Genomic DNA, 27,981 nt, shown 5'->3' with positions numbered 1-27,981 from the left:
ATTGCGACTAATGAGTTAGCTTGTTCATAATTATCGATGGCAGACGCGGCCGCTCGCTCTCACGCCCGGTTATCGCCCGTGATACACAGTATTTATCCGCATACCGATGATTAATTAGCGCTGATGACTGCGCCTTTTCAACCGCTGCGGTAGAACATATGTTTGTACACCTTCGTGTATGTGTATACGCGCTCTTTAACTCGACGAAATTATCTCCGCATCTTTCCTGTTTTTTTGTTTTTTTTTTCGCGAAGGATTCTGGAATATTTATTCATGAACGTATTATTTTATAAACTGATAAGTATCGATCGATGCCAGAAATTTAATATAAATATTAAAATAAATATTTCCCACGTCAATCAATATGCCTGTACGATTAATTGAGTAATATTTTTAAGATATGATATATATATATAATATATAAAAGAGTAAATGTGTGTGTTTACTACGAGAAACTTGATATAATTGTGATTTATAGCGGATATATTTACGTACGTTACTGTCTCACGTGTTTGTACGAATTTACGGTAAAACAAAATTGATATCATTCACGGAACTGCATATGAAATCACGCGTTTGTTCGAGTTTGCGATAAAAAACAAAATTGGTGTCACTCACGGAAACGCGATGCATAATTTCCTTTCCCATATCGAATCCAAGTCGTCGTGATAATATAAATTTTTTCATTCATCGTTTGACATTTTTTTCACGAACGCGCATATTAGAGAACGTTAATTGGCGCGAGGAAACTTCGTCGACGCTATTAGTTTAATATTTGAAGATGCGCGCGAACGCCCATATTTTAGCGTGACGTGGAAAAGTTGACAAGTTAATTTAGCGACCTATAAGATATACGGCTATCGCTGATAGTAGCTGACTTTTTCTTGGAACGAGCATGCGAATCGACACAGATGCATCTGACAGCTAGATATCTCGGTAGATATTTCGATCGTGTCTTTCAACATATCGAATCGCCGTGCAGTTGCCGGAATTGTCTTCGACAAAACTTGAGCTCTTGCAAAGAAAAGTTCCATTTACTTTTCCGCTTATAATCGAAATATTTCGTTGAGTATGAATGAGAGAGACACAATGTTGCAAACGGTATTGAGACAAATATATTGCAGCTATTATTATTATTCAGTGAAGTTACGCAAAATTATCGTCATTTATATAGCAAAGAATTATTGAAAGAAATCATTTTTTTTTTTTTTTTTTTTTTTTTTTTTTTTTGTAATAAGTAAGAATAATTTTTAATTATATTTTTTCAACTTATATATATATATATATATATATACATTATATATATAAATTGAGAAAAAGATATTAAACATTATTCTTATATATAATGTATATGAAAAGTTCAATTTTTTATGTAAAGAGAATTCTTATATATTATATATTATTTGTTTGCAACGGGGGTATCTGATTTAAATAAACACGACTTTTTCGCGACCATCCTCTCCGCCCTTCCGCTCTTACAAAAATTTCGGTCGTCGTTCCGCGGACAGGCTCACGTTCCATAAAAATCTGCGCGCGAGTCAGGGCGCATCTGTTCCGCTCGTAAATTCCAGAGGAAGTGCTGACCGATATAAGTTATTTTTCCACGCGATTTTCTTTACGGTCGCTCGCGCAAAACTTGGTCTCCGAGCTCTTGGACTTTGCAAGTTTCGGTCCTACGAGAACGAGACAGCGAGATCGCGTTTACGGACGTACGGATGAAAGCGGGATAACCGCGTGGATCTCGCTCCGGCGAGATGTGACGTGCCTTCGAAATTTCATATGTGATTCTCTATTTTCATCTCTCCCTTTCTCTCTCTCCTCTGGTCGTACAGTGGGATAGATCGGCGCGATCACGACCGAAGGGGTGGAACCTCGTCGGGAGGATGCGTCGCGACGCGGACGACGGCACGGACCGTGCCGTTGCTCGCGGTCCGGAGTTGAAGACGCGACTGATGGAAACGCACGCAGAAACTCCGGCATACACGAGGGCGCAGGCGCCTCCGCGTCTCTCCGTTCTGTGATCCTTTCTCGTTACGCGAAAGCTTCCCCGTCGCCGCGCTGTTCTCGTACCCCGGTGGTGCTTCCCAAAGTGCCGCTGTCCTCTTCGACATCGCGCGTCTCGACCTTTAGGGCGGTCACGCGCTATCTTCTCCCCTTTTTTGCTAGCTCTCTTGCACAACCGCAACTCTGAACACACATACGCGAACAACACATACATGATTATAAACAAAACGGGTAACTTTGCGCATGTTTAAAATTCTCCTCCACTCTTTGTATATTCTCAAATTTTACTTTATATAAACACGCACATATTTTTACAAGCGCTACTTGAAAAATAATAATATTTATACTTGCGACAAAAATAATATTTAAAAAAATATATATATATGTATATTTAAGTAAAATCGAATAAAATTAAACAATTTCTTTCTGACGAGCGAACACATCAAACTTTCTTCTACCATTTACATGCGGGCTTTACAGCGTACAGACTTGCCTGTTCGTGTAAAGTAGTTGAAAAAGGAAGTACCGCGCGCGGCAGCATTCTTACATGGGGTTACAGCTGGGTTTTTTTTCCCTGGAAGAATTATCGATACTCTCGAAGATAGGATTACAACCTCGCAATTTATTAATATAATTAATATAATTTAAGAAATTGTTTAATTTTATTCCATCTCAAATAATTTTCAGAAAGATTTAGTAATATATCTGTATGCATATATTTTTACTTTAAATATATATATATATTTTATTTTAATATTATTTTTGTCGGTACGGAGTCTAATTAAATGCAGAAGGGCGCAGAACGTATTCGTAAGTTATAGCTCGCTCTTATTTTTCGCTCTACGGAATGCGCGATATCGGTATCGAGAATGCTATTTGACAGTCGCACGCTACGTTCCCTCTGGACAGTGCGCGCGCGCGCGGGGAATTATTGTTCAAGTTCTTCTTGTAAAGAAAGTTACCTTTGCGTCATTGTTATGTATCATGCGACAACTTTATATCGTATCTTACTTGGACTTTCGACGCGGTAAGTGCGCCGTAATATATTGTTTCGCCGTTTCGATGGTCATGCTACTTTTACCTTTACTTATACGAAATATATGTATATATATATATATATATTTACGCGCAGTTTCCTCTTTCACTCCAACGAGCATACACGCGCGCGTGTCTTTTGCGAAGTGAATATTCCCTTCGACATTTCGCATTTCTATCTTACTTTGCTTCGCTGTGTTGCCTCTTCGAATGTCTCGTAAGATGAGGACCGTCAAGTTTTTCCACTCAGGGAACACTCGACTCGTATCTCGCAGCTATAAAACATTGCCATGGTGGTTACGAGATTTCGATATTCCCTTTGCTTTTCCTTTTACGTGCCTACGTCGTATCTCGCATCGGTATATATACGTCGATGACAAAATGATCGGCGTTGGGAATAAAGTGCTTGTGAAAAAGAATGGAGACGAGAAAACAGAAAGATATTGATGATCTCTCTAGGAACACCGCAGATTGCAATTTAGTAAATTACTTTAGTAAATTACTTTAATTATTGTTAAAATTAAAGCATGAGAAACTTTGTTTTTGAACACAGATAATGATGAAGCGAGAAAATTTTTATATTGAGGAAGAAATAAAATATATTGCACGAAATTTTTTATTTATTTATTTTTCAAGGAGATTAGCTAAAATTTTATTTGGAAATATATTTACATCGAGTTTCACGTTATACGTACGAAAAAAAAAAAAAAAAACTTAAATACTTTGACGCGAGTAAACGAAGTAATAATTTATTGATTTTTCATGGGACAGAGCATTGAAGGAAGGAATCAAACGTTTTGGCGGTGCTACACGTATTTCTAGAGAAAAAGATTGAAACGGATAGAGGGGAAGAGTAGATTTCAAGGCAAAGGATTTCAATAAGAATACCGAGATTATGCGGACGATTGGCCAAAAATCCGTAAAACGAATCGAACGAAGTGTTTGCAGAGGACGGATCTAATTTCGCGTGTATCACGATGATAAACGGATCCACCTGAAAGATAGGCAGGGGATAGGGGTGGCTCATCGGGATTTTATTCGGCCCGAGTCATCCTGCCATTTCTATCAAGTTATCTTTGATTCCATTAACTTGGTCTAATCTCTCTCTTTCTTGATCTCTTACCAAACCCTTATTACAGTATTTTCCGCAATGTTCTTCCGACACTTTCCCTTTCTCTCTCTCTCTCTCTCTCTCTCTCTCTCTTTGATCGTGCTCGACTCTCTCGTATGTCCGGTATATTTATCCATCCCTCTGGTGCAATATAAATTTCGAAAAGCCTTCGGCTCTGCCCGTAAATCAGGTTAATGTTATCCAGCTTCGCTCATCGGTTAGCCGGAGGCGTGTGCATCGCAAACGCCACGCAGAGCAGGCGCTGTCATCACGATCTCAAGCTGACCTCTTTTTCACTCGAATCCGTCGTGATTTTGGTTTTATTATTGTGACTATACAATAAATGAAATGATCGCTGCGCGTTTCAATTATGTCACGTCACTGCGGTAGGGATTATTCGCTCGTTTCGTTTTTTTGATAATCATCCGTTCACTTTGGCAAATTTGCAATTCAATTTGGCAATAGTAAATGGGAAAGGGAAATATTACAAAGATATGTATGGTATGTTTGTTCGAGACATTGGAAAAGCATTTCCTATAATAATATATTAATATCTTTCTCCTATGTTGCACTGTAAGCGGCTGTAAATTCAGTAATAAACGTCTTTTAACATAAGTTATAAAATTTATAGAATCGAAAACACGTATTTTTGCTCGTTATTTTATGTTCTTTTTATTTTCATTGACGTACAAAAATTGTCTTATTCTTCAATCACTTCCCTCTTAAAGTTCTACCCCTTCCCCCCCCCCACTCGATTTGGCGTCAGCCGGTAAACGCAATATTCCGTTGATGCGCGACAGAGACGGAACTGGCCATGATCCAGAATAACTGCGCGTGATGCACGGTGACACTCGATTATTGGAGGAAATAGCGTGAGAAGTATAGATAAAGGATGTCGGAATATAATGCAACCGGCAAGAAATTCCGCCTGGTACGAGGTATCTCTTGGATTTCGATCGGCGCTGCGTTTGTTTCGTGCAAAACTATACAATGGTTATATGGGCGTTATCGGATCGAACTCAATTTTAGTGAAGAATAAAAGCGACGACGTTTGTACGAATATTGGATCATTGTAATCGAGGAGTTTGCATGTAAAAAGACACGATAAAAATTCTGAAAAAGCAGTCGGTATAACATATATCTGATTTATTTAATTTAAAAGCATATAGAGATCTACACATTAAATTTTTTCTAATTATCTTATTTTAAGATAAAAAGCTTGCGAGCGTTTATAATTTTATTCGCAAATTCTCTTTAACAAGAAATACAATGATAGAGATATCGAACCTCTCTGAGTAATAGCGGAATTAATTAAAGTAGCGGATAGTAATTATGGTGCCTACAATGTAATAATATTTGAACTTGTCTGTTTGAAAAAAATATATATGTATGTTTAAATCGATTTATAAAAAATAGAATAATGTGTGACATAATTTTTTTCTTTTTTCAATGAATCTTCTTCTTCTTCTTCTTCTTCTTTTTTTTTTTTAAGGAAGATTTTTAAGAATACATTAAACTGCCAAAAATTTCATTAATTTACTTAACATATTAAATCTTCCAAGAAATTTTAGTCTTGTTTCTTTCAAAACAATTTTTTTTATATATTTTGCAAATAGTACTTTTTAACGCGCGATCGTGATATAAGGTATCGTTATAATTCTATCGTCTATTATGTTGGAATATCTGTTCGCGATTCGCGATAGCAGACGACACTAGATTATTGGGAGAAATAGCGTGAGAAATATGAAATAAAGCCGAGTATATATCGCACCACCCATACAGGATTGTGCAGTCATCATTCGTTTAGCATTATCGGGATATTTTCGAGCATTCGATTGTAATTAGAATTTATCGCAACGGAGATAGAGAAGCACCGATATATTGTATAAAAGATGATTGATTGTTGATAGCGCACGAAATTATGCAGTTTATTCTAAAAAGCGTAAATATATTGGCGAATTTATTCTTATGGGATAAGCTTTTTTATCTCGAAGTCTTTCATCGAATTATTTAATTTACGAGAAATCCATATTTTGATATATGTATGCTATAAAATGAAAAAGCGCCGTTTGCTCCGCCATTGATAAAGTACGCGTTGATGAAACGGACTGCAATAAAGACATTTTTCATCGTTCATAATACAAGGCTATCTCTTTATAATTGGGCCTACGCCCAAAGTGGCGATCTCGACGTAATAACGACCGGCCGGGCGTTACGCGATACCTACCATTAGCCTCATCGGTCAAATATCGATTCCGTTGACCCGCCGCGTGCGCCGCGGCCAGAAGAGAGTATTCGATAAATTCCACGAGGAAGAGATGCGATTGTAACTGAAAATATAAGGCGCCGATTTTTCATATTGCTCTCCGCACGTGAATTATTCATTGGTCATGATAGACGTAAAAAATCATGGGACCATCGGCGATGAAAATGTACCGAATGAATATAAACCGGAATCTCGAATACATATTTAAGGCAGTCAGTTTTGGGGAGATTCGCGTATGTGATACAATGAAATATTTTTTTAATGGATATTCGTGATAAAAAATGCGGTAACACGAGATAGCTGGTGATGTAACGGTGTCGCGCCGCGGCGAAATATTTCGCGGTATTCTTTTCTATTTTGACCTTTTAACGAGAGAAGAGTAAAGATTGATATTTATTTCGCGATGGTGTCAATCAAAAGCGTGTGGTAGCTCCGAGAGATTATATACGGGTTTAGATCGATATCTGCCATCAAATAGTGCTGCGATAAATTAATGGCAGAATTACGAAGTTTTCTGTTCGTGACTCGATCGAGTTATGAGAGAATGAAGGTTTTCTTTGCAAATTTTTGTACGATCGTTTCTTAAAAATTTATTACGCTTTCTATATTTTCATTCTACATAATTATATATCGGTGATTTCGTTTCATTGATTTGTTACTGAAAATCTCGAATTTGAGGGAAAAGTTGTTCGTTCGAATACGACTTGTTTATTTACAAAAGCCGGTGCGAGGTGGAAAGCAAAGGGGGTGCAATATCATTTATTTCCTCGGTTACAATACAAATCCCCATATAGAGACGCGGACCATTGCACGTGGCAGATTGCGTCGTTGCTGAGAGTCGACGTGTCGCACCTATGAGAAATTGCCGTATGGCATGCGGTTCTCAAGCACCTGTCTAACGATGCATTTCCATACACATGCGTGGCGTTATACACGGGACTCCCTTGTGCATAGCTCCGTGGCCGTGTACAAGTCGACGCCTTGCCCGTGAAGCCCTTGCAAGGTGCTCGTGACAGCTACGTGGAAGCCCGAAACAAGATCCTTCTTGAGTCTAACGGCTTAAATGCTCGCGCGCGCTTGTGAAGGCACCTTTACCTGTCTCGGGGTAACGGGGATAAGGACTCGCTCGATGGCGGGAGGGACGAGAATGGAACCGTCTGTGATTCGGGGGTCTACTACGATCGATTATCGATAAATACCTCGTGGAATGTTCCCGATGGTCTGATTGTTAGACGCGGCCTCTTCAGCTTCGATTAACGGCCTGACGCTGTCGTAACCATTCTTCGACGCGGAGATAGATGCATCTTGGAAATCGTAATAAATGGGCGAGTTTTTCCTCAATATTTACTGCGAGTCCTCTGGTAATCGGGTTAACAAAAGCACAAGCTTCATTACACTACCGTACGAATGATTCTTTTATTAGTTTCTTTCTCCACAATTAATGTTACAATTAACAACTGAGTCGCTAAAAGTAATAACTTGCGCTTTATTTAATACGCAGTTAAATATGCAGTGGAGAGATAAATAATGCATTTTGAACTCTAAAATTTAATTCACGCTCTCATGTGTCGTTTTGTGCGTATTTTTGCTAATGTAAAGTGTGAATTCTATTTCAGCAATACGCTTAAATAAATCGACATCCTATGATCCGTAGGATTTACATCGAGCAGTATTATAATGCAATTTACGGGTGCAACGCGCGATCAATTATCGATAAATCGTTGGCGGACCGTTCCCGATGTTTCCAATCGTTATTTGGATTCTCTTCAGGGTTGGGGAGTGTTAGTTAGCCGAAGGGTGCATTTCACATGGCAGTCGATTGGATTCCTTCCAGTCACTTAACACAACAGGAGAGAAAAACATACCGCGCAACGATTTATAGATTTCTTTTTACGCTGCGAAAAATTTCGCTTTTCTCTTTCTCTCGTTGCATGCTCAAAAACTTTCACTTATAGATATTCGTGGATAAAATTTTACGTAATTATTTGAAAATTATGAAGAGCCGATAGAACTGAATCTTGTATATGCGAGAAAAGAAGATATATCTTAATATAAATAAAAAAGAGATGAAGTGTGAAAATATAATATTTTTAGAAAGATAGGCAAAAGTTTCATATTTTTTGCACTAAAAAATATTTAAAATTTGTTTATTTGTTAAAAAAGTAGATAAAAGCAATTAATAAAATATTCGATTGGGCAATGCCAGTGTGCGTTTTCTTGAGAATTAGTCACCGTACAAAAAAATTTGCATGCAGATGTGCAAGAGGAAAGACTTTTTATTGTTTGCTACAACGATCCGCGCTCAACAATAAGACGTCCCTTCTTTTTTTCTTTACGAAACGAATTCGCGCGTATGGTCGAAAGAAAATGTTCGTTCTTTTCTTTCGTAAAGTTCTACCTTTTCATCTTTCTTGTTGTTCCAACTTTGACCTAGATAGTCAACGATGTCGCTGGCGAACAAGTTCCACAAATGAGAAGAAATTGTTCCTAATTGTTAAATGCTGTTTCTCCCGACCTTTTACGTTCTTCTCGTTATCATCTTTAAACTGGATCGAGTAGATAAGGCTATTTCCTTCGTTTGTGAAATTGAAAATAGCTTTAAATGAAAATTCAAGAGACGCTACTAAGGCAGATTAGCGCGACTGTAAAGAAGTACTCGCGCACAATCTTCGATTTTCCACCGATGTAAAAATTCCTTCATCGAGAATGCAATTTTAAGAATCCGCAAGGAAGATAAATCCTTGATAATCCCTGATATTGGATCTCTGTACGTAACTCTCAATCAAATCGGCCCCGATACGATATCAGCTTTTACACCATAACTACTATAATGATATCGTATCATCGCGGAAGACGATAAGATCCATTTGTCGGATTCGACGTCGTGAGTTATGATCACTTCATCCCTTCCTCCCCCTTCGTTTCCTTTCGTCTGCAGGGTCTACATTTCATCCACTTCCTATGCACGAGATTCCTCCGGGCTTTCGCCGATTCTTTTTGCCATGGCTCATCTCCCGCATCTTGGAAGGAAGAAAACGAATGAGAACGAAAGATAGAAATAGCGTTTTCGCGCGCTGGCCAATGCACGCTGATAAACCTTCGTCGGACGAATTTAAATCCTGTGACGGCATTCGCGGCTCCTCGGAGCCTGTGCTCTTTCGATCCTGGATCATTCTTCGCGTTGTAACAATTCCTTTCGGCTGCGGTTTAAATGTATCACGCTCGACGATTTATTAACCCATTTCACGAGCAGACATTGCAAACTTTAAGGATTTCGTCGAGATAGATACCGATAACTTTCCGCGCTGGAACGAGCCTTCGTGCTCTCGCGGCTTTCGTGATTGAGATCCGACCATTTTCCTAGCGAGAATATTTGCGATCTGTTGGATCGTCCGTGATAGCGGTCTCGGTAGTACTAGAGAGAACTCGGATATAAATAATATTTTTGTTGCGTATTTCGTGATGCATTTTATTAAAATTATAAGCCGTATGAGATAAATTTCTATGATTTTTGACCGCGTTTGATAACAGAATACGTTACTTGAAAAACGGTTGAGAATAAATTTTCATTCCAACTCTTTCGCTGTGTACTTCTTATGAATGGAAAATTCATTCAACGTCACCGACAAAAATATATTAATATCCATAGCTTATCTATTTATTACTGCCCTCGTTAGCAGAGTTTGCGTCAATGAATAAAAGACTCCCGTCGTTAAAATAAAAGACGTATTAAAATAGCAGCTGGCTGAAAGTACTCTCGAATAAGCGGCCTAACATAATTAATGTTACTGAAAATATAACATCCTTTTTTCATTAAAAATGATTATCGAAACTTGTGAATAAGGACATAACACAGAGTTCTATTCATAGAGAAAGTAAAAGAAAAATATTTTTCTTTTACTTTCTCGAGACTTACATCTTTACTGCATTAATCATTCTGAAACTTTTTAAGCTTGCAGATATTGGTTCTAACTTAGGAAGACGATCGATATAGAGAATTATAAAATATTTTGTAAAAATAGATCACAAATTTCCGTAACATTTAAGGTAGCAATAGCAAATATTACAGAAATTTATAAAACGCATTCTGTATCGTATACTGTGATATTTGTAAGAAAGGCGAAGCGCGATAATGGAAAAATATTACAAATCTCGATAAACTTTACGGTGTGTACAAATAGTACAATAAAAGAAATTTTCAGCTTACATGCAAGTATAAATCGAGCACGCTCTCTCGGTGTTGCAAACTAACCACGAAGTTAATTTTATCAGTTACTTATACGATCGTGTGTCTCGCTAACCCGTAGTTGTATTACGTTAACATATTTATCGTCACGTGAGAAGGCGGTTTATTTAGCGTAAGGAAATTAATGCAATTAATTCGCAAATTAATTGCAATGTTTGCAATTAATTTACGAATTTCATCTGTAAGCGTAGTTGATCGGTAGATTTTTCGCAATTTTTTGACTAAGAGAGCTCTTAGTGTTGATTGTCGCATCGCGTAAACAATAGCGTTTACTCTTTCATTATTCGGAAATATACTTTATACAAATGCACTCTTCCTTGATTGGATGCTTATTGTCGTCAGTTTCCTTATCTCGTAGCTATCTCGACTGCAGAACAATTGCATAGGAAACGATGTGACCAACGTTCCAACTCGCGTAAACGCGTCATTTTCCGCTTTTCTAGCGCATTTCTGTTGCATTCAATTCCTTCGTTGTTTTCCTTGTACGACGACAGGATAATTCGCTAATGGAGGGATAACTCGCGCGCGCTCCATTACTCCGGCATCTTGTGTCTTTTGCATACACAGAGACGCTTTCTTGAAATATCCATTGTCAAACCGCTTACCGCTTCGGCATATTTTGTGCGCCACTCGAAGACAGCTTTATATCGGAAATCGTCGGCACTTAATTGTATTAATTAATTAACTACGGCAGCTACCGGTGAGACCAACTTACAGGCACATTACGGTAACAAGTTTGCGATTGTGGAGAGACGGAAGTTGCTCTAGGTCAAAGTTGAACACGATAGGGACGTCGAGGCAAGCTATTCAATCCGCAAACAGAATTTATCTTCGCTCGCCCGCTTCGCGTATCCCTATTTTCTCTCTTGCGCCCTCTCTTTGTCTTTCTCCTGATTTCCACGTCTAACAGGGAGACGATTGCCTGATGGACGAACATTCTCGAAATGTTTCGTTGGCCCCGCCATATCGTTCGAAACTTTAAACTAACTTCAAAGTAACTTGCATGTTGTTTAAAGCACGCGTCTATATTGAACGCTTGAGAATGATCTAAAAGTAGGAAAATTCAATTTTCAAAATTAGAAAAAAAAATTTGGATTGTACAAATTTAATTAATTATCAATTTATTTTTGTGTCTGCAAGACTGAGATATTAAAGACATAAAATTTTCGTTCGAAGTTATGCGACAGAGGAGGATAATTCGATTCGCAGATACGATTTATCTTCTTTTTTCTTCTCTTTCCGTCCGTCTATTGCTTTTTTTAGCCTTGAATCTTTTTCTCGCTCCTCGATTCACTTATCACGTTAAAAGACTGTTTATCGATGGACAATCTTCAAGATGACTTTCACTTTCCTATCTCTTCTAGGTAATCTAGGTAATAATACTGCCCTGCATTTCGTGCACATATTATTTTTATAATGTTGTTATTAATTTGCTGACAATATTCTCGCAAAGATTTCTTAAATTAATCAATTAAATTGATCTCTTTCCCTCAGAATTTATCGCGTTACTTGAAACCGGGGGAGAGGCGTATCTGTTTCTTTTTTTATCTTAAAGTATGGTAACATCTTTATACGCAAAGCGTGCCATGAGAACGATAGAAACATCAATTTAATTTACAAATGGGATTTATCGTCCATCTCCTTTCTGCCTTTCCTTATATAGATCTCTCGTCTGCCTCGATTTTCTTATCGCGTGAAAAGATCCTTTGATAAAGAGACGCTTTTAAAGATTACCAGAGCGTTTTCTTTTCTTTTTTCTCTTTTATTCTTCAGAAATGATGCTTATCCGGAAAAAGTCACCGTTGTTCGATCTGTGTCATTTCCCGCGATTCTATTAGAAGAAGTGTCGAGAAGTTGCGAGCGATACAACGAATTGAAAGCCGGGATTATAACGCCCGACGTGATAACTTGTCTTCGGGCGACTTATACTTCGCCGACACGAAGATCCTTTATGGCATTAACGGATTACGCGTGCTCACGCCCAACGGTAAATCGATTCTCATTGAATAGTCGATCTATTATCCATCGTGCGAGGATATATGCGCGTCGCTTTCGGCGTATCAAATCTAGAAATGATCCTTGGCAATGTCCTAATCTTCGCTATCTAAGAAATTGCTTCCACGAATCGCTCAGTTTGGCGGAAGAAATTAATGTATACCGTCTGTAAATTATTCTTAAAATAGATAATTATATAGAGAGAGATTACAATCCTTTCTCGCTGCATAAGAAATTCTATTAGTTGGGAGTATTTGTAAGAGTTTTCTCTTCTAAAAACTAGTATTAATTATTTTTATAAAATGTTTTCTTGTTAGAATACGGTTGAACTTTTTCCATGTTAAAGCGTTGATATTATTATTTTTGATTATTAAAATTATTATTTTTGATTATTACAATTAATGCGTTTGCGTTTTAATTTCTTACTCCGCGTCGTTTGTCCTTGTATTCTCGCGAATAAAATTTTTTGCAACGGCATAAAAATACGCTCTTTGCTATAAACTTTAAATATTGTCTCTCTTCCGTGAAAGAACCAGCCATCGTTTATCTCGGTTTTATGCTAAGGGGCCAGGGCAGCGGAAAAATGAAAGGATCGTAAAGTGGTGAAAACTTTATATTTCAAAGGTGTCAGCAACGCTCGAGTAATGTCTGACTAACGAGAAACAACGCTTAACGAGATACCCGCGAGCCTGTATACTACGATCGAGCCGTAATCGTTTTCTCTCGAACGACGCTATCACTGAGAAAAAAACGAAGCGGATAATGTAGAATGGTATTTAGTTGGGTGGTTTTCTACGGATTGTAGAATACAGAGTTTAATGCTAAACATGACTTTTGTCGATTGTTTGTACCGTTTAATTTGAAAACAGCACATATCACATTTTCTAAGAGATCGAATTTAAGTCAAATAACGCAAAATTAATACAGCTTAGGGTCTTCTCATTTATCGTGTAATTAAAATATTATAATATTATATTATTATTACATATAATATGATATTAATTTTAAAATTAAATAGATAACTTACATAACATAACCTTTTTTAATATGTAAGTTTTTTTATATATAATTTTTTCAGCATACTTATTAAATATAATTTTTTTAATATGTGCTTGCAATAATTAAAAGTACAATTAAAATTAAAATGTAAAATGGAACGATATATAATTGTGCATAAAACAAGATATATTTTATTATGCGCGTTAATACTAAATTTCAAAGAAAAATCCAGCAATAAAAATCCAATAATAAAATTAAGATATATGAATAAAAGTAACAGCATAATAATATTATGTTATTAAATATTTTCTATTAATTTCGTGTTATTAAATTTTTTTTCAAATTTATACAAACATGTTTATGCATAATTGATTTAATTTAGACATTTTAGTTTTAACTGCTAGTCGCGTTTGCATCATAATTTGTTGAACTTATACGACTTGTACGTGCTCCGCAGACTCTCTTACTTCTGGTGATTGCGTAACCTTAAGACCGTCCTTCACTGACGGTGTCACAGAAATTGCTGCGCTTTCTTCCGAAAACGCGTATTCTTCTTGAACGGGCGAGGATTCGAAGTGATGGACGAAATTTTTATCATGTCCGTGAGCGTGTCTTTCTAATGTATGATGATGATTATGGTGATGATTGTGTCCGTAATGGTGATCCTCGTGATGTTCATGGCCTTCTTTATGTTTGTGGCTATGTTTATGATCATGTCCCTCGTGGTGTTTATGCTCCTCATGGTGATAATGATGTGCGTGATGATCGTGATGATGCTTATGATCGTGGCCATGCTTATGTTCCTCCTTATGCTCGTGACCATGATTGTGAGACTGATGATGGTGATGCTTATGATGTTGATAATGGTCCTCGTGATGCTCGTGTTTGTGATCGTGTCCATGATGATGATGATGATTCTCGGTTTCCTTATGACTGTGATGATGATGATGTTCATTAACATGATGATGATCGTGATGATGATGGTGTTCATTATGGTGATGATGCTTATGATGGTGATGATGCTCAGAATGGTGCTTGTGTTCTTCGTGATGCTCGTGCTTCGAATGATGATGATGCCCATGATGGTGCTTGTGTTCTTCATGATGTTTATGCTCGTGATCATGCTTATGATCATGCTTGTGACCATGTTCGTGCTTATGTTCGTGGCCATGATGGTGTTTATGATCTTCATTATGTTTATGCTCTTCGTGATGAGCATGACTATGATGATGTCTATGTCCATGATGATGCTTGGCATGATGATCATGATGGTCATGATGATGCCCGGGCTTGTGATGGAAAGAATGCGATCTGTGAAACGATCTATCGAAATCGTGAATTCTGCGCTGCGATTCAATGATCGACGGGGTCACGATGATGACGTGATTATCCGGCGTTGAGGTCTCGGTTATCCGTGCGGTAATGATCTGTCTCGGTTGCGGAGGGATTTGCGAAACGATATTGGCACCGAGACCTGCGCCGAAGGTCGTGCCGAGGAACGAATGCGGACGCCGGTCGTTCAACGGTGACAATGGCTGAGGAAAGTTCATCTCGAGATCGGCCAGCTGTCGTTTCTTCTGGTTCCTTTCGGCTGTCGCGATAATTCGAGCTGGCAGATTCTGACGCATGAGCGGTCGCAGCGACTGCAATTGTCGCGACAGCCTGATGGAGTCGACTGGTCTCTGCTCGGTCGCCGACACTTGCGGTCGAATCTCATCTCGTGTTGGAGATTCCTGGCCGGTCGCTGCTGCCAGTAACAGAGCGATGACCGGAAGCCATGCCTAGATTGAGGTTGGTAAATGTAACTTGTTTGTAAAACGTCGTTGTCTTTTGAATTGTTAATCTATTAGCAACTCTTGTAATTAATATGGAATTTTGATTATTTAAAGTAATTAAAATGGGTGGAGATACATCTCGGATATAATTATTAATTCTTGTAAATTCTATCGTAATTTAATATTATATATTTTAATTAAAATAATTTGGATAGTAAAGACGCGTCTATATAATATTACTTATCATTTATTTTCATTCAAAATAGACGGTATTCTCAAAGAAACAGCACGAAAATAATGAGTGTTTAACTTTCAGTAACACAAAGCGTGTCGTATCAGGTATAGACTTTTATCGCACACATATGGATGCGTGCACGTTTGAGCGGAAAAGCCGGAGATAATATCCGGTAAAGTCGGGGAGACATTTTATCACGCTTCGACCTTCTTGCCGCGGATTTTCCGAAGGAAGAAACGGCGAGATCGCTCGGCTAACGAGAAGCGAAATCGCATCTCAAGCCGGTTAGGAAAATCAGCGTGGTCAGCTGGCGGCATGTTTGCCGCAAGGAATCAATTAATCACGCTCGAATATAATCGCGCCGGTGATTTATTTCCTAATTTCCGATAGGACGCGCGTAGGAATTGGGAATCAGCAGAAAACGATATCAAATTATATTTTTAGAGATCCGCTTTTGTGCGATTCATTCCCGATCGCGCGATCGAATGCGACAAAAGTGTAGATTGAACCTATGATGCGATTTCGCGCTTTATCCTCTTCGGGTTTATTTAATCGAATCGTTTTGAACACGAGGCTTCTTATACACCGTAGTTTTAAATAAACTGTCGCCATTTTTTTTTTTTTTTTTTTAATATTACGGATCTGTAGTGTCAAAATTTTAAAAACTAGGTTAGTTGATTATATATTTTCTTTATCTGTTTTATTTAAAGATTATGCAGCGTTATTCTTTCATAACAATAATTTTATTTACGGCTGATATTATTTAAAGATTTTAATACTATGGGATTATATATTAAATACGTGACCTGACATTTCGAAAATAAAATATCTCGGAAATAAAATTGCGGCCAAATGCAATTATCTTCAACTGATCTAAATATCCAATATAAATCGTATTCTTTTAAGAATTTAATTTAAATCCCAGAAATGTCACGATATCGCAGAATGTATCAATTGCAATCGAGATCCACGCCGGAATGATATAAAAAAGTTCTTACGACTATTATTTAACGCTTTCAATTGATACAGAAACAATTAAACGTTAGATTCAATTTGAATTGAGAGATTTCTATCGAAGAAACTTTAGAAAATCGGGGGATCTTGGTTTCCCTTCGGGCTCTCTATCATTTCTTCTTCCGCAATATCTCATTTTACGGCGTCGCGACGTCACCACCATCGCTAATTTCCTCGCTCGCTCGCAGTAGCCGCGACTGCAGCAAGCTGTCGTCTACGCGAAGCGCTAATATATTCTTCTTGAAATGCAAATGTTCCGGCGCTTAATAATTCCGGGATTTAATCAGCGACAAACCAATTTATATAAAAGATTCCAAGAGCTGACGATGGTCGATGAAGAATCGCCGGACGCGGTGTCGGCGACGTCTGCGACGAGAATCGGCAACGGCGAGACGTGTTTTGTACGCGAGTGGCAAGATCCCCGCTGTCCTTTTTCATTACGAACTCCGGCTACGTTTATAGCCGGATTAACGCGATAGAGGAGGGACACGATCGAGTTTCTGACGAAAATTTCGGGCCTCATCAGTTACGTGAAAATATTTTTCGGCCGTGCCAATAACAAATGTCCTAATAACTTTTATTTGACACTTGTACGTCACGATAAATCCCGGGCCTTGTATTACGCGGTGACCCATCGTGACACTATAAACTGAGTAATGCGCGTATTAATCAGAGTAGTTGAAAAGGCAGATGTATACGAGGGAAAACAGATCTTTATCTTTAAAGACGGTTTATTCTCGTAGATATAAATTTTCTTATACGTCGCTGTATTATTTTATATAAAAATGTAAAAAAAGATTATAAACTGTACGCATTTTATTCACTTGTTCTTTTTTTTATTTTTTATTTTTCTCTCTCGATCACAACAAAAACGTCAAGAAACTTACCCATGTAATCATGTCGATGTTATTTTGGTAAGCGCAGCCAGCACGGAACAATACTGAATATCAAAACAGAAAGACCGCGTACTTTTATAGAGAGCACCTAACTAACAGTACTTTCTTCCGTGCTAAGCACCAGTGTCGTTTACGACGAGACCTAATGTTTTAATCGTCATAATGCTCGCCAGACCACGACCGGCATCGATCGCAATTGCAATCGTTGAAACTCATTCGTAGCTAATGATTGTTCCATCAAATTTATTTTCTCTACGTTAAAAGAAATTGAGGAAGCACCAATCATCTTCCGCTTATCAATTATCAATTGACGTTTCTCATCGATTGATACTCTTTTTATCAGCGATACGACGCGATACATTTTTTTTCATAATTTATTTCGTTTATTAAAGGACGCGATTATATTTTTCCGTATTCGTAAATGTAATTGTATAATTTCTATGAATTTTTACGCATTATTTTCACGCAATGATAATAAAACGTACGGTGAATTTGTGCATGTAAATGAGAATGCATTCGTATATGAATAAATGGAGTTTGCAGGCATTTAAATTTTGGCGATATTTATCTCTCACATATATAAAAATTTATTCCCCGCGAGGTAATAGGATAAAAATTATAGCCGCGTTTATTACCCGTCTATTTATAAAAAAAAAAAAAACAAAAACAAAAAAAACCAGTAGCTTTTAATTACCGGAAACGAATGAGACGAGACGCGATTGAAAGTATTTTAAGGATCTATTATTGCCGGCGATTGTCGTAATTTTACTCATTTCTGTAATAATAATCGAATTTTCCGCTTTCACGTCACTTTCATATCCGTCCACGACCCTTGAGGGCAATGACAGTATGCTCGCGTACATAGACTATTCAATACGCGTATTAAGCGCATGTGCTGCGCGATCAGCCAGAAATGAAGCAAGCGATGCATACGATCGAACTAAATTAGTAACGTTTACTCAATAAGGTGAATTCTGTGACGTCTTCCCACGTCGCTCTCATGTTGACACGACTGCATGGAATAATTATTAATATTAATGCATTCGATAACTTTGACATAATAAATTGAGCAAATTTTATATTGAATTATTGTGGGGTAAAATTAATTGAAAACACACATTTACACATTAACAAAATACATATATTACAAGTAAATCAATTTTCTGTTGAAAAGGATAATTTTACATAAAATAACGTTTATATTGATCTAATATTTATTATAATAATATAACATATATATGTAGAATTAACTGTGTTACAGAATTTATTGGAATTAATGTGTGACGATAACGCAATATTTCGCGCATGGTTTATTGAGGTAATCTAATTGTTATTTGCGCCGATTATACTTAACGAAATATTGTTGTTAATACCAAATAATCTGTACAAATAAGCGGTGAATTTCGAAAGTTTCTAGATGTCTCGTTATGAAAATATTGTTTCCATTCACATAATCGAGAGCTCAGCGAAGAGCATTAGAATTCTCTGATAGAGATTGTCATTCGATGAGTATCTCCCTATCACGGTAAAATGTTCTCATGAAACAGCGATAAAGATAAACACCCGGCATATAGCGATAGCTACACGCCATACTCTATACTTCTCTCGTAAAATACTTATTCGCTACCGAGTTCCGTAGTTCATTTCGCTTATGCATATCTACCTGTATCCCCTGATAATCTCCATTTCGTTATTCTCTACATTCAGTTATCTGTCACTAAAGATTATTATGGCGATTTTCCTTTCTCGTGCTCTAATTTTCTTAACCCTAGAATATTATTTTCAATTCTATAACTATACTTTTTATTAGCATACTCTAAATTTTCATGGTTTTTTTTTATTTTTATTTTTTCCCTGTGTATTGTGCTCATTTTTTGTAAATATTGCATTTAATCTTGTTTTTATATTTTATTTACGTACAATTCAATTTAAAATATAATAAAAAAATATATAAAATTAATAAACCTTTTTCTACATATGTAATACAGTAATACAATATTGTTGAATAATGTTAAGCATTTTGGACTTAACCCTACTGTGACATTTCTTATCTTCTCCGGATGTCTGTATTTGTATTCGAGAAAAAAATTTTTGTGCTTATTCATATATTATACACCTCCAACTTAACAATTTAAACTTTTGTGTCTGTTTTTTTTATCTCGGACTGTAGATTAAAAATAATATATATTACATAAACCGATGTATTCTTACGAGATTGTCGTAAATTTAATTTGTACACGATTTCTACTTAGCAGAGAAACTTCTCCCGGTTTTTAGGACACCCGATTAGAGGGAGCCGGTGGATAATATTTGTTTAATGCTCAACCAGATAGCGACTATCGGTGGAACGAGAAAAAGGCTCGCAGCAAAGCCGTAGGGGCGGGACATTATTAGTCGGACCGCAAGCTTTTCCCATCTATCGTCTTCCCTCCATCTTTGATGCTATAGCATTATCGTAGTAGTCCGGTAATTATTTCCGCACGATTTTCCCGGCGATATGGCGTCGCGTCGAAATTTAGGAAACAAGCGAGATCTCCGAATCGATCGAGATGTTAGATTATAGTTTCGCGCAATTTGCAACAAATTGCATCGCACAACGAAAATGGTTTGCGAATGCGACGAAAGAAATTTCAATCGATTTGTTGACGCTTTTTTACCGTCGAGACATTATTGATTTAAGCATTAGCGTCCCGCTGTGATAATAGAACAATCGTTTATATGCACTATCTGGCCTTATACCATCAATGTGTCGATTGTTAAATGATGGTCCCACACTATCTTTTAAGCACCGTTGGTTTTTTCTTTCTCATTCAATTACTGTGACGTGTCTTTCGGCATACAATTGCATCTGCAAGATTAATTTTCAATACTTCCCGCTCGTGTCATTCTTCCAGACTATTCATTTATTTAAAATGCGCGATTAGTTGTCTACATCCATTGTGTTCTCGAACAGAATGGCAATGTCGATAGAAAATAGGGAAAAGCTTCATTACTCAGTGAGCGTGCAATAATCATGATTACAAACATGATGATAATAATGACAGCGTTGCAGTTCATGTGATATGCATCGCCGGCAATTTTGCATTTCGCGCTTTTTGAATTTTCCACGTCGGCGCTATCCTCCTTTTTTTTTTGCGCCCGTTATGTGTCACGTCTCGTTGAAATCCTGAATTTTTTAAGGCAACGAACGTCGCGTTGCAACATCGAGCAACATAAAAAAGTATATGCATCGTGCTGCAAAAATTAGCGGCACGTGAAGCTCGTTTTGCGCGTTTAGCGAATTTGGTTTTTTGATGGAAATTTTTATCACGTTATTTTCGAAGTGGATAGAAGAGGAATAATTTAATATATAATTAAGCAAATACACAAACTGTAATCTAAAAAAAGCATGTATGATGTACATGGAAAAAAAGCCGAAAATTCTTGACAGGTATGAAACGAGATAAAGATAGGGATACGCTTTTAACATAGATTTTTATTTATATAATATATTCATTGCGGAAAAATTACAATATTTTGTATTAAATTGAAAGCCAGACATAGATAGAGTATTTTTTATAGAAAATGGAAAAAATTTAGTTGGAGAAATAAAGATTTATCTTTATTTCTCCAATATCTATGTGTACGGATTAAATGTACACCTTTTTGACAAATATTTAATGTCCCTAAATTTTTCAACTCTTTTTTAGATTATTCTGTATATAAAATGGCGCGCTATTTTTTTTTTATAACAGGAAAAACTCGATGCGCTCTCTCACAATGCGGTCCGTGAGTATCTTTTTTCGAGAAAGATAAAAAACGATAAAAAGACTGTTCTTTCATGAAAATTGGCAACCGTGTTTTTGTCGCGACTGCGAATGATCACGAATTGTAGCGACTATCGTTAATAATGTGCCATCGTGTAACGCGTACAAAGCCGCCTACTTGTTAACGTCTTAGACGATGAGAAGAAAAGACGGCGAAGAAAGCTAGCACGTGGTGAAGAATTCTGAATAATCAGCAAGAAGTTCGCTAACGAGTGCCGAGAGTACAAAGCGAGCTCGTTGCATTTGTGCCAATGAAATAGTCGCATGACGATTTGTATCACTTGAAATTTTACAATTTTTATTTCATACCAAGTTGATATAAATTTAAAAAAAATGTAACGTTTATCTTGTAACAACGATTTGGTTATTTTGCACGTTAATTTTTTTGTATTTATAAATAATAATATACAAAATAATTATATTATAATAATTTATAATTTTATATATTCTGCTGGAGCAACCTCATTCAAAGCAGCATCTGCGTAATTTTTACAATGAATTTTTAATTTTATAATTAAAAAAGTCATTTTGTCTATTGACATCGGTCAAAGCGGTCATTATTGTAAGCGCTATAATATATTGCTGATAATAGTCGAGGCAGATTATTTAATATTTTAGAAATCGCTCATATATCATCGTTAATGTATGTGAATCAGTTGAGTGGTTGAGAATAATCGATACAAACCATAAACAAGCATAAATCAAGTTGACCTGAAAACGTTTAACCCCGTATACACATAGGTCAACTTTCATGCAAGGAATATGTATTTCTATTTAATACTTTATATTCACAGCATCGTGTAAACTGAAACAATAACGCGCGATATATTGTATATGCTCGATGTACATGCCAGGCATAATAAAGGCGAGAGGCGGAGACGCAGGGGCGTTAAAAATAACGACGAGTTAATCGGAAACGGACGACGCTCCGACGCGAAGATATCCGGTGAAAAACGACAGCGTCGGGCGTCGGGACGTCATGCCCTACAACATCATTTATTCTTCATCCGTGGCAGAAACAGCGGTAAGAGGCACGAGTAAAACCGCTAAAGAATCTCTGGATGAACAGCGAAAGCAAGAGAAAAAGAGAGGGCGAAAGACGGAGGTAGAGATAAAAAGTACGGTAAATAGACGCCAGAGATACATCCTCGTAAAACGACTGACACGGAAGCTCGTCGTTTCTCCAACCTTCTCGCTCATCTCGCGTTTTGTCCTCGTGTCCTGTCATTCTCGCGAGCAAGATCGGCGAGACTAAGCAAAGGGAATGATTTACCATATATAATTCTGTTTCATTTTCTTTGATACAGATAATAATTATTACACGCGCGTGCATCTAAAGAAATGCACCGAATGATTTTTTTTTTTAGTTGGTCGCTAAGAAGTATATTAGAGGGAAGCTGAGATGATATGCCTGCCTCTTATTAACGTCGTCTAGACCGTTTCTTATGGATAACAGTAGCGAAAACATTCGTAGAATGCACTCGCGAATGCATTTGAGAAAATTACGATTTTTTGCGTTTTCGGTCGCAGCGTAGTTCTGTTCTTCGTTGCAGGTGATAGATATTTATTATATAATACTTCGATAGATTCTGGGATTTCGAGAATTACATACGAACTGTTAACACATTGTAGATAAAGATATTGTGGTAATAATACAAGGAAAGAAAATAGTATAAGCTCGTTCAAGAATGAATAAAGTATCGTTGGTGAAGTAGCGCATTAGCATTATTGCAATGGATATTTTTATTCATCGTATTCACTATTATCTTTTTAGATAATATTAAATTAGCAATAGCGAGAGAACGCTTTTAATCAGAGACGATAACGACAGTCCTTCCGTTACTTCAGTCTTCTCGTTCATCTTCGGTCCCAACTCGCGCAAGCTCGAAGTTTAGCAGCCCGTTGTCTCAACGACCTCTTACGAATTAAGAATCGGCTTAAATTATAAACGCTCTCGCCGTATCTCGAAACGTAGAATTTGCATTCGAAAGATGCGGCGCTTCGCCTTGAGCTCTGAACAATTAGTTCGTTCTCTTTTCGTCGAATACTGCGAGTTCGAAATGAGTCGCGCAGGAAGAACGTCCGACAAATTGTAGGTACTTAGGAATTTATGAATTGACTCTATCGCTTTGTGAAGCATTTTCCCACGAGAATTATTTAAAAATTGACAAAAGAATATATATATAATATCTATTGAAAAATAAGAATAAAGAATATATTGTACTTATATATGTAAAATAGAATATTATTATTATTATTCATATATTTATTATTTTGAAATTTAATTAAAGTAAAGAAAATTTCCTTCACAATTACGCGGCACATAAGTTAGATCATTTTTATTGTAGCTGACAGATATTCTTACAGATTTGTCGAGTTTCGGTTGCCGCAGAATTATGACGTTCTTTCCCCGAGTAATTTACGAGCCGCGATGTTCATTCGTATTACACAATAATAAGCCATTACACCGACCACCGGCGATAATTACCGCCGACGTATCAGTAACACAATCCGCTTTAGGAAGAAAAATTCGTCCGCTTGCGGGCGCGTGATTAAATGCGGCCCGCAATCATACGCGTCTCGGCAACATTTTTCTCTCTAAATCCCGACTTACCGGCCGCCGCCATAAATTCATCCTAGTCCAACAAACGTCATCGCGGCGGTACGACGCACGACGAATCTCTTCCTCTCTCATATTTGTGAACGCAACACGTTCTCGCTCTCGTCGCAGGCGTATTCAATTCCAACGTACTTAACGGCCCCCCCTTTGTTCTTTTCTTTTATATTTCGTAAAATACATCGTGCGGCATTTTGCTGCGCTCGCGTAAATGTTAAAGCGTGCATTTAAATACGCACGTGTTCGCGGAGGACGGGGAAGTACATAAGCTGGTCGTTGTTCAGTGGCCATTGTACCAACATCGAGTTTGCGCTGATTACAGACCGTCTTTAAAACCATTAACCACTCACGTAGTATGGAAATTCCATCTCCCTTCTCTTCCCCATTCAGACACGGTTACTTTAGTCGCTATGTCATGATCGCGCCATGCCATTCCCCATTCCGGAAAGATAGTCGGAAATGCTTCCATCGGAATGTCGGATTTCATTCCGCTCGAATTCTGGCGCGCTTATTGGCAAGGGGCGACAGTCGGTACACGTCCGCAAAGGCAACGCGCGTGATCCTTTTCTTCTTCTTATCCTGGATCCACAATCCCATTCCCTTTTCATTCGCTGCCGTTGACCGTCATCTCCTCCCAATTCTTCGCGCTCGTCCTTTTTCTTTCTTTGTTCCCTTCTCGGTAGCCGGAAGTTACTATCAATCCTACCGACAGTATTTCATAACGCGCATTTTTCGTGCCTCTTCTCGTTCGCTCATTTCTCTTTTTCCTTCCTTTTCGTAATCACAGGGTAGTTACTTCTAATATCGTTGCCTAAATTATAAAAAATCTGCTATCTTTAAACGTATAATTATTATTGATATTTAGCTCGTGATAATCGTATCATGATTTTTAATGCAAGTGTTCTCAGATAACTTTAAACGAATATTAAAAGTAGTTTTCTAATTGCGTTAACTTTAGTCTCAGCGCGCTAGATATTTTATTATAAACTTTATAATTAAAAAATTATAAGTTTATATAAAATTTCTTTTATACGCTTAACACAGTTTGACAGTTATTTTTAAGATGAAATCGGTTTTTGCTTTTAACCTTATTTTTCCTTATTTTCCGTTATTTACGAAGGTTCGTATATGTCATCGAAATAGTCACCGAATTCAACAAGTCTTTATGTCAATATCCATGCAAAAGTGTGTCGAGTGGCGATCGTCAAAGTTATCGCCTTATTTCAGTAACATCACTCTTTCTTGTTTCGACGATCTCACTCGAACTGATTTTATGCGAAAATCGGACGCAAAGATAGCAATTTCAAAAATTTCGAAATTCTTAGCATTGATAGAAACATGACAGATAGCGAAAAGCTGCTATTTAAAAGTTCTTATATCGTTTCTAGAGGTAACTGATATCATCATATGAATTCTTCCTATCGATTCTTACCTATATCACAAACATAATAATTTGTAATATTATAATAATATTTTTTAATATTTTTTAATATTCTTTTAATATTCTATAACTTAACTTTGTATTGATCTAAACGTCATAAAAAATGTTTTTAATATATATATATATATAAAGAGAGAGAGAGAGAGAGAGAGAGAGAGAGAGAGAGAGAGAGAGAGAGAGAGAGAGAGAGAGAGAGAGAGAGAGAGAAATCTTACAGCGCCGATAATAATATCTTTGCGTATTTTATAATATGCAAAGCGTATCTTTTCAAAATATGCTCTATAGTAATCATGTTATATGTTTTTCCCAAAGTTTGTGGCAGTAAATTTGGTCAGTACTAAAGGCGCGACGCGGGGAAACTCCGAAATCCTTTATTTGACTGACGACGACCCCGTGAAATTGGAACGTGAGTCTCACGGGCGAGAAGCCTAAAGAGATCTATGGTTCCGGGTTGGTTTCTCACGCGAAAGGGCACTCGCCGTTGTGGGGCTTGACCATCGCGTCGTCCTAACCCGGTATAAGGTCCACGTTAGACTCTCCGCACTGAAATCCTCCGAATTCCCGATCTCGCTTGATTTACGTCGCTGCCAAAGTTTTATTGCCCCCTTCCATCAAACCGCTCTCGCCAGCGATCAAATCCCGCGGGAGACACCTCGCCCAGAGGCTTCCGGGCGTCGGAATTCACGAGTCGGAGTCTCGCGGAATCCACGATGTCACGGAAAAGCCGCGCTTAATCCCCCGAATGGAGACAAATTTATGTCCGGTTCGATCATAAGTAATACGGACCTCTCTTCTATCGTAACATTTCATATATATCCTATTTGAATCTTATTTTCGGATTTATCGTAAACACTATTCGTATTATTGGAGTATGAAGGCGAATTCTGCTTTTGTATATAGAATTTTTCGTATCATCTTTTTTGTTCCTCGTGGAGCTTTCAAACGCTATTATTTTCCGCGATTATCAATTTGCATCATTGATAATCTGTCGTAAGTTGAAAAAAATAATGACTTTTCTGAACGCGATATTTTGATTAAAGTCATCTCGTGGCGCTGCATCGCGAGGTATCGATTTTGGGATTCGATCGCCGTATTATCGTAAGGAACGGGCTTATCATCGATAGGCCTCGTGCAACGAGAAGGTACCGCGCGCGTTGCGAAACGCGAAGGATGAAGGAATAAACAATATCGCGATCTGAAAGTAAAATCGGCCGCGCATTATTATGCGACCAATTCGGCGCTCAAGTGGCGCTGGTTGTTTAGCGCGGCTCCTCGACAAGATTTCCAATTCGCAGAACGTCGGTTCGGCCAATTAAATCCGCCGTTTGTCTTCCGGGATAGTCGTCTTCCCATTCGTAATCCATGCGGTCGGAAAACTTTTCGCCCAAGAAAGATGCAGCCGCATCGCGTTTCCCCGCGGGAATAAAGAATCGAAGTCGTTTCCTCTACGCCACTAAATTGACCCGGAATCTGCGCTCCCACGCGGCCGCGCACCCGCCACCTCATCTCATAAATATTTAAATCTAATGAAATTTACAGATTCAAATCAGGATTTAGCGAAGGTTTCGTTGTGCCGCGCGACTGTGCGACGGAATCATCTTCCGCGAGCGACGACGCGGTGTTCGATCGATCGGGAACACGATTAAATGGTGTACATAGACAGCTCGCGGTTCAGTTTTAAACATAATAAAGAATGAAAAAAGGGAACACAATTGCAATCATTTTTCTTCTTCTTTCTTCTTCCACAGCAAAGTGTTGCGGGAAAAGAAAGAAGAAAGTGATGTTTGTAATCATGCCTAAACAATCATGTGCGTTAGTCGTACTTACTATATTTTTTTAAATTATAATTTTCATTTTTATATCGAATACTTTTTATTGGAGTGTATACGCTAATTTTATAATAATTTTTCTGCATTTCTATAAATATATTCTAATGTAGAAAATTACAAATGTTTCGTCAAAAAAACTTTGGGATATAATTCTGTAGCAAAAAAATCATGTCATCTTATAAGAAAGCGTTTACCTAATAAGAACATTTCATAAGACATCTCTCTTTCTCTCTCTCTCTCTCTCGGCATTTTATATGTAACGACCTGATGGCGTTATTTGAAATATCTCTGTTTTACTTGAAAATCGAACGAGCCTTCTTCATTACTTTTTCCATTATCGTAGAAAATTGAAATAATGATAATGTTTGATTTTTATTTGTGATTTGAATGCGCACTCTTCTTTCCTTTAGGTATTTTATTCTTTTCGAAGTTTTCTTAGAATTTTCTTCGCCGCTGCCAAAGTATCTGGATTCAATCGGCTCTCTTTTTGAACCTCCTTTTTTCGTTAGGATGCAATATAATTCCATGGAGCAGGGTCGTTTTCAACGAGCAATGCGGCGATCGCGCGTTTTATCCACTCCATCGAGAATAATTGGACGATCGACAAAAAAAAGTGGCAGACGATTGATTCGCGTGGATTTATAAAACGGAACCTGTATCGAGCAAGGTTGTGAAATTTCAGCGTCAAGAATATCGATGAACAGCAAAGATA

At 37.5% G+C, this 27,981-nt stretch overlaps 2 protein-coding genes and 1 long non-coding RNA gene across 8 annotated transcripts in view; 2 read left to right on the top strand and 1 right to left on the bottom strand.

The window, feature by feature from the left end:
• The window catches only part of LOC138932643 (dipeptidase 1), a 72,997-nt gene extending 71,066 nt beyond the window's left edge, over nt 1–1,931 (bottom strand). For 2 of the 4 annotated variants that reach the window (XM_070294678.1, XM_070294681.1), the window contains exon 1: nt 1,714–1,931. The gene's annotated coding sequence lies outside the window, so the exon portion shown is untranslated. Of the gene's footprint in view, nt 1–1,479 lie in introns of all 4 variants that reach the window. The other 2 variants (XM_070294679.1, XM_070294680.1) reach the window with 2 other exon arrangements.
• LOC138932646 (uncharacterized) overlaps nt 1–27,981 on the top strand; it is a 199,878-nt gene that overhangs the window by 35,433 nt on the left and 136,464 nt on the right. The window lies entirely within an intron of this gene.
• Nucleotides 14,280–15,056, top strand: LOC138932496 (NADH-ubiquinone oxidoreductase chain 4-like). Its single transcript, XM_070294397.1, has one exon. The coding sequence runs from the start codon at nt 14,280–14,282 to the stop codon at nt 15,054–15,056; it is 777 nt and encodes a 258-aa protein (XP_070150498.1).

Source organism: Polyergus mexicanus, unplaced genomic scaffold (assembly GCF_030449975.1).
Source record: "Polyergus mexicanus isolate NDT 795.1 unplaced genomic scaffold, iyPolMexi1.0 SCAF_4, whole genome shotgun sequence".
In the NCBI taxonomy this organism is placed as follows: domain Eukaryota; kingdom Metazoa; phylum Arthropoda; class Insecta; order Hymenoptera; family Formicidae; genus Polyergus; species Polyergus mexicanus.
The sequence above is the reverse complement of the archived record's forward strand: the minus strand, read 5'-3'. Positions and strand labels throughout refer to the sequence as shown.